Raw genomic sequence first — 11460 nt, forward strand, 5'->3', positions numbered from 1 at the left:
CTTAATGGGGTGCCAAGTATACTGGGATGCCCAGTCAGGATCAGACATAAGTGCATTCTGCCCCTTTGCTATCTGGTGTTATTCCCGATGGCATTACGAAAAAGGCCTCCACCTTGGAGAGTGAAATTGTGAAGGAGGACAGATGGCTGGAGGTTTGGACTTTCTTCAGGCCATGTGCCTTCTGAATACATTTGCTATGTTTTGTCTGTCAAAACATTAGCCTCCTCAGAGCTGCTAAGCAAACAGGCTTTACAATCAACAAATCAAACCCACAAGTATGACAGTCAATGTGACTACTGTATGATCCCATTTTTCTTGAATAAGAAACCATGAGAACTGCTAATGAGTTTACTTAAACTTGAAGTTCAGTGCTCGCCTGCGTAATTGCACTTCAGGAAGCTAAGGTAAATACAACTTTCGGAAGCCTGCCTGCATCTAGGGCACTTCGTGTGATTAGCATATGGTACGAATCTTTAGCTGCAACGTACTGAGCATATTCCTGCAGGGGTCAGAATAATGGAAAAGCAGTAAGTAACTAAAGGAAGTAAAGCAGCTGCTAGTATTTATGCTTGTGATGGATGTTCACAGTAAAATGGTCAGACAGAACAGAGAATATCTATCCAAGGTCTTGACATGACACTCACAGCTGTGCAAATAGCACAGATGGGAAGATGATTCAGAGTGGCCAAATTCTGAAAATGCCCAAAAACAGGCCCTCAGGCCCTCAAAACAAGATGGTTTTTTGTGACCTCCCCTCTGGTCCCTCAAGGCTATTAAAGAGATGCTCCAGAAAGGGCTCTTTGCAGCAAAAGGCAGTGGTTTCACAGATTAACAGCTTGAACAATTGGTTCAGGATGGGCTGATGAAAGATGATCTCTGCATGACGTACCCAAATGTACAAGAAATTAATTGGCATCTATGAACACTCAGTACAAAGAGCTGCGAAAATGTCAGCTTGTATCCTTCTGTGGATTCTCTCAGACCTGCAAAATTCCTACAGCTTTTCCAAGTAATTAGTATTTAAATGGCATGTGTAACCAGGTCAGTCTCTTAGGGTGGCTACTGCTGGCAACAAGTATTCCCTGCTTGCTGAAGCACTGCGGCAAACATATGTGCATATGAACTGTGCCTAAGTAAGCACTTTGAACTAATGGTCTCCTAAAACAGATAACCAGACGTTATTTTTCCTACCACAGCCTCTTTCTTCATCCTTTCCTCAAACTAAACAGGTCTTGTGCTGTTGAGAGGAACAACTCTGAAACTAAACTTGTCAAAACTCAGGCTCTCTTACAAGTATTCCTGAAAGTGTTACTCCTTAAATGCAAGAAGTGGGAAAACTTGGAATGCTGCACTCTTCTAAACTACAGGCAATATTCTACAAAAGGCTCCCTAAAATTTTTTGGGAGCCAGCCTAAGAAGCTAGTATAGGTGTATTTTAGGTTATGTCTATATTGGCAAATAGCGTGGACCCATAGGAGCAGATTAGAAGTTGGTGCAGAGGTGCTCCTGTCCCAGTACATGCATTTCTGAGGGTCTCTGGGCTTGATCTAGTCTGGCCCTGGAGCCTGAAGGCTTGTTAGTGGCTGTGGTGTATTAGTGGCACTCCTGCAGTGCACTTCAGGTTTAGTTTCATCTGAACGGGATCTGGTTTGCATGTTCCAAGACCGCTTGGTGAGGCAAATCGAGGCTCATTAGGAGGGGCATTTCAGAAGTGCAGCCTGTACCCCAGCCAAAATGTCAACGGGGAGCACCCTGCCAGAGGCATGCCCACACTCTCCAATCTGAACCAGTTCTGCAAAGGGCCAGGCTCAGTGCACCTGCACTTACCCAATTTCTAATTTGTGTCCTTCATATGCTAGTTCCACATCCCTGATGTATATACATATGTATATAATATAAAGTGATTTCTGTATGGAAAACAAAACGTCATGAACTGCTCCCCCTTGTCCTTCTCTCCTTAAAAAAAAAAAAAAAAAAAAAAAAGGAATTTAGGCTTATTTAACTTATTTACACTTTGTTAACTTCTTGAGGTAAAAGCCTAGATTGAGTATGGTAAGTTACTTTGAAAAGTACTGGAAAATTAAATAAAACAACCAAACAAAAACCTAACCCCTGCCAATGAAGAGATCCTAAAATGTTTTTGCAGGGGAAAAATAACCACAGCACAGAAAACAAGTTAATTCCTTTCCTCCCCCCACAGAGAAGGAAAAAGCAATCAACATCTACCAAGTCTAGGCAGAACTACTGGGAAAATGTCTCTCTTCCGTGTAAGAAAGCATTGATATCTTTCATTACAACCTCTCTCCTCCCTGTATTTTACAGTCACAAGAGCACATAGGGTTATAAGGAGACTAGAGAAATATAGGAAGCTAATCTAGCTGAAGAGCAAAAAAGTTTGCTTACTTTGTTGCTTGTATTGCCAACATGATTGGAAGGCAATAAAGAAATTCTTTTCCCTTCTCAAGTTTATAGGTTATTTGGTACCTTTGGTCTTTTTTTCATCCAAGTGTCATTAACGTTCTAGGAAAAGCTAGTAGTTTCTTGAAGACTAGATTTGACAAAATTGAATTAATTGGGTGATTTTCTTTTGACTTCAATAGGAGCAGACGCAAATCACGGAGAGCCTAACACCACAGTAGAAATACAATTCAGTCTTGTATGCAGGCAACAGAGCACAGCTATTTATGCTTTTTTAATCAGGCAAAAAGTGTCTATGAGTATTAGCTAACTCAGTAATTTGCTTAAAAAAGATTTCTCACTCTGTTTTTTGCTTTTCCCAATTTGCGTGATGCTCCCACAATGACAGGTCAACATCTGAGCAGCTTCCTGAAAGTGCTGGCAGGTGCCCCATGTGGGACTCTACCTTCGGGACCAATTCAGCAGCCCTTTGAGTTAAGGGCAAATTTAGAAGTGACAGTGAAGTGGGAACTGACTCTACAGAGATGGGGAGGGGGGATTAGTTAAGGTCATAAACCCAGAATTTAAGGTACAGTTAAACTGTTTTAAGTTGAAGCACCAAACGCAGTGCTCTGTACATTTGCTACAGAAGAGCTCTTCCTCCAGAATAACTTCCCCGCATCTTTTCATCAGTTTTGGGGATTCCTGGCACTTAGTGCTTGTGTACAGTATCTTAAGAATTTCCCAGGAAATTTTTGCAACCCACACTTCTAACATCAACACAGTTATACAAGAACATGTTTCTGATCACTTGTAGTTACAAAAATGATGTATATCATGGGAAACTGCAGTCATTTCTGCGGAGTTGTCTTCTGCAAGGCAGTGTGGCTTGCTATCAACCTGCCACCTGTGCTATTCAGGTGCTACATGGTCTCTGATAAATAACAGCATGCATTGCAGACAAAACTCTCAACACTGCTAAATATCGTAGTTGTCACTTGGTTTCTTCAGGTCAGAAGTTAAGAAGGTATTAAGTATCTTTTGTAACTCAGGCATATGGCTATGTTTTGGTAGATTAAGAAGTGCAGAGAATCATGTGCCTCTCAATGTTTCTCATTCCTGTCAACAGAAACAGGATCTGGCCACGCTGCATCATGCTTTACCTAACGATGAGGCTCAGCATATCACTGAAGCCTCTTAACATCCAGCAGGACTAGTGTCATTTATGCGTGTTTATTCCAAACACAGAAACCAACACGAGTGTGTTCGGCCTATCGTACCTTCGCTATTCAATGTTTAAAAAGGGAGTGGACGTTTGTATTAAAACAGAAGGCCCCTCATACTCCAGTATGATGTCAGTAATACAGCTCCTCAGAGCATGTTATTGTTTTAAACAGAGGTCTCCACACTTTCACATTGGTTATAAAATACTTAGTGCTGCTGGACTGGAAGGAAAATGTCATACATCTGCAAACAATTAGAAGGAGCTGGACTTCATATTTGATTTACTAAACAATAAAACAAGCTTAAGTGTGACTATATGTGTAAGTTACACTCCCTAGGAGCCTCAAGCAGTTATCATAGCAAAGTCTTTTAACCATAATTAAATAAATCCACAGTGGGACCATTGCTGATCAAGATTATCTTTTATAAGATATTTTCAGCAGTGAAAAGCATGAAGATCATGAAGTTGAACGCATGCTTTAAGTGCTCCAGAAGTCTTTTATCCTTTCTTTCAAGCACACTGTCCACTACCCTTTTTCCAGCTGGAATTCATTCAGTACAATGCATTTCAACTTTTAAACAGTAATATTTCCATGCTTTCTGCATTTAGATTGAAGTTTTGGCATGAAGAAATTAGTAGCAAAACTCTGATTCAGTCAAGCCCAAGATTTCACCATAGTTTGTGTGTCTGCTAGTTAAAAAGTTCTGGTACTATAACAACAGTTAGTTGTTGTTATAAATTAACCAAAGATTTGTGAATTGAATATAAATATTCAGTTGCAAGTTTCAGGAAAGCCAGAGCATGGAGTGAAATAATAGTAATGTATCACCACCAATCTTCTCAACAAAACAAAAACCTCAACCAGTTGTCGGTCTCTCAGTTAACCCTAACTCTCAACCTTTATTTGGAATACAAGGGATTGGTACTACATGCTGTTAAACTTTCCTATGCTATCCCCAATTTATACATCTAAAGCCACTGTAGCAAATGTGATGTTCATGTTTGGAAATTTTCTAGCATCGCTTGCCTTTTTTAATCGAACAAAAATGTTGTTACACACTAAAAGTTGAAGCATTTTATTGCAATTCACCAGCAAAGGTGAGGACCAGCCACAGTAACGCAGCATCACCTGAAGGAGGGAGTGCCAGATCAAACACGGGAGTCGGGTATTCTGTTCCTGGTTCTGCTGCTAATTTGCCAAGTTAAGCTAAGGAAAAAATCATTTGCCATCCACAGCATTGATTTTTCTTTGCTAACCCTAAGTGTACGCTCAGGGTTAAGGGGATCATGGTACTGACCTCCTGCTGTAGGTTCTTTACTTGATGTTCTTGACTTAGAGTGACAGAAATGTTGAACATTAGCAGATAAGCCAGAAATGCAACTCAAGGCTTTGCCTACAAAAATAACTTATCCAGCCTCCATGATGATTACTATGCTTCAGAATGACAGGGAATTTACTTACTAGTGATAAATAACGTTCTGTATACATGAATACCAGAGAGAAAGGAAGTACCACTGTATATTACAGCTTGCCCTGATTATAGCCACTCAAGTACTATTTTATATGATTATACTGTTACAGGCCACAGAGTGGAAAAGATGAACCGTGGGGTCAAGTTTTGCCCTCTGTTTGCATGGGTATCCCAAAACGTGCTTGCAAACCAAGTTTCTGAACAAGGAGTAGAATATATTTTTATGAAAGAAAACAAAACAGTGGATGAAACATTTGTTACTTCAGCAAGTATAAGAGTAAACTATTTATATAAAATAATAAATGAAACAGCCTTAGTTTACAGTAGTGCTTGTGAGTCTGGTTCCTGAATGCATACAATTAACATTGCTAATACCCTGAGAATTTTGGCACCGTGTGTGGTGTACGTACACTCAGATGAAAGCTCTTCATTGCCATAGTTTCAGAGACTGGCTAGACTACGACTGGAAGTAAGCTGGCAGGGTCTGCGTAGAACTACTTCCATAGAGATCAGAAGAGCACAAGCTGTTCGGATGTTTGGTTCCTACCGCTTCATCATACGTACTAAACCCACTGTATTCTTCTGCGTTACAATCCAGTCTAAGCAAAAGTTCATATGGTGGTTAATTTTTGTTCCATTCATTATTCACTTACTGAAAAACACGTAGTTTTACAAATATTTAGAGATCACCTATAATACGACTTGCTATGTTGCCTACTTTTTCCAAAGCACTGCCTCTCCTGGATATACTTAATACAATACAAAACGTTTGACTAAAGTTGCTTACTTGCATTGAGGGTTTTGGGTTTTTTTTGAGGATCTACAGACAACAGAATTAATTCTACTTGTTAGCCTGAAATAGGTGGAACAGACTGTAAGGCTGCAACAAACTGCAAGTTCTGTTACCTTGAACAATAACAACATATATGTATTTTATTTATGTATCTTAAGGAAGCGTGTACGTGTCCACTTTAATGGTGCAACAATATATGCTGTTAAATGCAAGAGTTCTAGGCTGTCATTTTCCAGGCATTACATTTGTTATCACATGCACTCCAATTATACGGAAAGTAAAACATACGGCAGCTTGCTTACCTTGGCACACATTGTGATCGCTTTGCTCATACCCAGCTGCACACTGAATTTGATGAGTTGGGTTTGGAGGGGCACGGTGGGGATCCGCTGGAGTCCGTCGAATGACGTTGTTTCGACCACTAGTGGATTCAGCAGCTGCTGCTTCCTCTCGCTCATTTACAATAATTTGTGCTGTTCTAGGTAGACAGAGGTATCCTCCATAGTGGTTAACACATTTCATCCCACCTTTACATGCATCTGGGACTATTTCACATTCATCAATATCTGTGGTTAGCAACAACACAAGTCATGCTTTTAACAGTCGAACCTTCTGCAACAGCTATTAATACAAATAACACAATGAGACATGCAAGCACACCTCCCTGTCCAAAACAGGGGTGTGCAATGATAATACTTAAAGAATACCAATGGCAAGTCTGTCTTTGAAAATTATTTACTGTACCTTTGCACCGTTGCCTAACAGGATCCCATTCATAGCCATCTGTGCATTGCTATAGAGAAAAAAAAAATTAAAGATTAGGCTACTTGCGATTCTTTATTTTGGAAAAATAGTCGAGCATATTTCAATGAACTCCAAGTTTGACACTAAGGGAAATGCAATGCTTGTATACCTTGGTAAGCCAGAGAAATGGCTATTGGTACAGCATTGCTGTGCAGGAGCAACAAGAAGTATATACAGAGAGAGCCTCTATCTCAGGAAGTTCCTAAGATATTGTTTGTTGTGAGTGCGTAGGTTTTATTGGGGCTGAGGAACAAAGTGTGAAAAGCATCGCTTCCTCTTTGCCTTGTTCTTATATGCTGTTTTAAAGCATCTGTCATTGGCTGAATCCTGGCATAAATGAACCTCTGGACTGACCTAGCTGACCAGTACGAAATTCTTCTTATGAAAAAGGAGGAAGTTTTTCTGAATTCTGATCTTGTTCGCTGCCTTCTACCAGGTGAACATCCTTCACTCCTGGGGCCGGTTTCCCAGGAGGGCTGGTGGGCCGCTATCCCCTGTACTTCATCCTCCCTCCCATTAGCACTCTAGCAATGGGAAAGGGTCCCATGACAGCTGGAAATTCATTCATATGCTTTTTAATCACATGACTCCAGGAACTGCAGTCTAGGAAGAACAATTTATATTGGGGGACATACAATGAGTGGTTAGAGTTTACAACAGAGGGACTACTTATATAAATAAGACTTTGCAAAATTCAAACAAGACTATACTCAGCAACTATTCATATCAATGCAGACTAGTAACTTCAGGAAGAATTTTAAATATTCCGCCCTGCAGCTAGGTAGGCATCTTCATCATTCCTCTCCCCAAAAGCATTAAATTGTCTACAGTGCAGTACCTTTTATCGCAGGTGACAAGTACAGAAACTGATTAGCAAAGTATCACAATGCTACCAACTGCAGCAGACACATTTAAAATATCAATGAATCAACGGAGCTGTACTGTGTGGGTCCATGTGGATGCTATGCTGCTTAGGATATTACTTTAATGGCCCTATAGAAAAGAAGAATCGAGTCGGCTAATGTAATTAGTCACAGTCAAGCAAGCTAAATCTTGTTGCAACTCCTCTGCTGCAGAGGAACTATACAAGTGGCAAATTTGACCTTCCGATGCTGAGATCTACTTGTTCCACGTACTATCCTCGAGTTATTCTGAGGAACGCGTTACTAACGGACACTGACTCAGCATTAGGATTGAAAATATTTTCTTTATTTGCAGGTGATACCAGCAACCTGCCAAATGTAGCAGCGAGTTGTAACTGTGGAGGCTTTTTCTTCCAAAGGGGTAAGTGGACAGCAAATTGTATTACAATTCTCAGTCTCTGAAGGAATGACTATATGCTGAGTTGACACCACCAAAGTTACTGTAGCTATGAAAACGCAAACCCAAAGGAAAACAGCTAATTCATGCATTTACTGAATCGCCCGATTCCTGCTAATGCACAACAGAAGTACTGTCTGTTTAACTGTAAGGAGCCAAGTCCATCTAGTACTGCAGCTGAAGGGACTTTTACAATAGAAAGAGATTTGGCCCTAAACGAATACAACGTACACCTGAGAAACAGTAGCATCCTAGGAGTAAAATTTCCAAAAGCTAAGTTTTTTTGTTTAGTAGTTTTACATGATTAGAGTCTAATAATTATTGAAGCATATAAATGCTAAGACCTCTTTGAAAATGGAGTATAGGAACCCAAGTCATATAGGGATGCTAGAAATTTTCCATTGGTATGAACAGAACTATGTCAGCTTATCAGAAAATGCTGCTTAATTTTTTAAAAAGAACACATAATTAAATGCGGAAAAGGAAGGGGGTGGGATCCCTATGTTAGTCTAGGTTTTCAAAAGGTACTTAGATCTTCAGTTTCCACTTACGTATAGGGACTTAAAAATCATAAAAGCCTCTAAATAGAAGTACTCCCAATCTTCAAAAATCTATTGCTTCTAAAGCCCAGTGTTAAAGTACTTTATGACTGACTGCCTGATGCTCACTTGAGGCTTCTTTGAGCCCCGTCTTCCATGATAAGGTCTCTGCAACATTTACTTGCTTGAGCCATCCCACTGACTTCAGTGGGATTACTTGTATAAGACACAATCTCAGTCTTTGGCTGTGGTTCTCTAACTTTTTGCATGTGTGCAGAATTTTCTGCTTGTGTGGCATTGCGCTCATGTCTGTACGCATATTCAGAGGTCCACCCATATGAAGCAAGTTGCAGGGATTACAACTGTAATCAGATGTGAAAATGCGGGTTTTTCCCCAGCCCAAGCCGATGTAATTGCCACTCCTTCGATGACATGCATTATGCAAGCCGAAGACTGAACACAAGCAGATTTAAAAAAAAAAAAAAAAAAAAAAAAGCCTTACAAAAAAAAGGCCTTTAAATCTCTTACCCCATCACTGGTTACAAGCAGAACCTCTTTCCAGTATTCTTGTACAATTTTATTAAGCCATGCAAAACCACTGCTCAAAACCAGCTCAGAAACTAACAGTCCTATGATCGCTCCAGAACTTAGATGCTTCATTAAGAGCGCTGAATTTTGAAGTACTTGCATTTTGTGAAAAACAGCTTGAAATATCCAAAAGAAAACACAAAAGAGCGTGTGACCTAATTATCTGTCAAAAGCCACAGATTTCAAATAACGGTCCTAGGGACCCCATCTTTATGAAAATGGATTAAAAAAATGCTGAAGCCTTGCAGTTTTGTTCAGCTCATCCAGCTCGGTACATAGATCAGCTGTTCAGAACAGGCAGTTGTAGCCTATTTTGCTCAATCTTGTCAGCTTCAACTTTAAAGCAGTTTCAGTACAGGAACAGCTTATTTTATGGTTAACGTTCGAACTCAAAGAACTTTGTATTGCATGCTATACATTGGCAAGAAATTTGGTTTTTCTTAAGGGTCGTTTAGCAAAGAATCCCTGCAAAGCAGTAATTATCTCGAACTCTATTAAACCTTACCGTGTACGTTATGGTTTCCTCAGTTTCCTGCGAATGTACTGTAATAAGAATGAGAGCAGCCAAGAACATAGCTGTCAACATCGTGAACCTGGAAAGAAAGAAAAACAAATAGGAAGGGGAATGTGTTCAGCGCTGCCCTTCGCCGGAGGACGCCGCCGCCGCCGCCCCTGGGGCCCGGCTGCTGCCCCGGCGGCCCGGCCCCTACCTGGGCGAAGCGGCCGGGGCGCTGCCCCTTTTCTCCCGCAAGAAGAGGGGGAGGTTTGGCTTCCGCTCCCTTGTGTTTTATCCGGCTGGGGGGGGGGGGGGGGGGGGAGGAAATAATAATAAGCGAACGGAGTTTAAAATAACTGAGTGCGGGACGGGAAGCGGTGCAGCCCGGAGCGGCGCCGGGCGCGGAGCGGGCAGCGCGGCCGCCCTGCCATCGCACGCTGCGGGGTGGCGAAGCGGTGCTTCGGGGAAAGCAAAAGCTCGCCGCCCGCGGCGCGCCGGGACCCACCTCCCCGCGGGGAGAAGCCACCGCCGGGCCGAGGTGCGCCAGCGGCTCCCGCCGGGCACCTGCTGGGCTCGGCCCGGGGCCGCCCTGCCCTGCCCCGGGGAGCGGCCCCCCGCTGCCCGCTCCTACCTGCGGCGGGGCCGCTGCTCCCGGCGGCGCCTTACCGCGGCGGCTCGGCCCCGTCCGTCCGCTAGCTCCGCTGCGGTGCCTGCGCCCGCTCGCTCTCCTTCTCCCCCCCCCTCGCCGCGGGCCTTCGGCTAAATAGAAACGGTCCCGGCTCCTACCGGAGCCCCCGGACGCCCCCTACCGACCCCGCGGCGGCCGGAGCCCTTCGGCGGGGCGGGGCACGGCCCTTCGCCGCTCCCCGCGCCCGCCCGCCGCCGGCCGGGGCGCCCCGAGGCGGGGCAGGTGCGGGGCGCCGCCGCCATGTTGGGTCTGTGAGGGACGGGGGTGGCGGGCCCCCGGCGGCGTCCTGAGGGGAGCCGCGGCCGCAGCCGCCAGCGGCGTCTTGCGGGGAAGGGACGCGGGGAAGGGACGCGGGGCCGTCCCCGCCCGGGGCAGCGGCGAGCGGAGGGCTGCCGTACCCGCAAGAGCCGCTCCCTCACGCCGGGCACGGCTGCGGCGCGTTGCCGCACGCCGTTGGGTGCCCCAGCGAGGGCGACCGGCACTGTCGCAGTCGGTATCTCCGTGAAAGCGCGCGGTGGCCATCGTTTTGGGGACCGTCACGGGTCGCGCGCCTCAGGCTTTGAGCCTTGGCAACTAACGAAGGAGCCCCGTGAGGCAGAGGTGGGAAGGAGGGAAATTACGTGCTACTTACCAATTTACCTCGTATGGATTATAGTAGGCCTGTAGTAACCCTACTCTATGGCGTGGTTTGCCCTCTTGTGTGAAGTCGGGCCGTGACCCCAGGAGCGCTGAGGTGTGGTGGCTGTCTTGCTCCATGAGGAATGAGCTTCGCCATCTTCTTACCTGCGCTTTTGATGAACTGCTCGTGTTAGAAGCTGGGCTTGCTCCCTGGAGCAGGTTTTTGAAATCCCGTGCATAAATACATTTTTTTTTTTAAGTTTAAGCTGAATAGTGACTTCACAAGCAGTAGCATGGAGTGTTTATGTAGCTAGGCAAGCTATTTGAAATTTAAAATAGCAAGACTGATAATGTTTTCTTGCCCGTTTTGAATTTGCTCAATAAAAACCGCGAGGAATCCTTCATAGGTAAATGCCTGTTCCTTTAGACACCGTGTAAGTTTAGCAATCGTTTCTTTTAAAAGTTTTTTCTGCATATGAAATGCTATTATTTCCTACCCAGTGGGAAACTTACTGAACTG

At 43.8% G+C, this 11460-nt stretch overlaps 1 protein-coding gene across 1 annotated transcript in view; it reads right to left on the minus strand.

Moving 5' to 3' along the window:
• Positions 1-10379, minus strand: part of EFEMP1 (EGF containing fibulin extracellular matrix protein 1) — a 49530-nt gene extending 39151 nt beyond the window's left edge. Inside the window, exons 1-4 of the mRNA XM_082305222.1 lie at positions 10266-10379; positions 9644-9731; positions 6632-6680; positions 6190-6453 (exon numbers count right to left, since the gene is read on the minus strand). Coding sequence (XP_082161348.1) covers positions 6190-6453; positions 6632-6680; positions 9644-9724 — 394 coding nt within the window. The 5' untranslated portion in view covers positions 9725-9731; positions 10266-10379. The remainder of the gene's footprint in view (positions 1-6189; positions 6454-6631; positions 6681-9643; positions 9732-10265) is intronic.
• Between the last annotated feature and the right edge of the window lie 1081 nt (positions 10380-11460).

The sequence above is a fragment of the Platalea leucorodia genome, assembly GCF_965183815.1.
Source record: "Platalea leucorodia genome assembly, chromosome: 3".
Taxonomy (NCBI): domain Eukaryota; kingdom Metazoa; phylum Chordata; class Aves; order Pelecaniformes; family Threskiornithidae; genus Platalea; species Platalea leucorodia.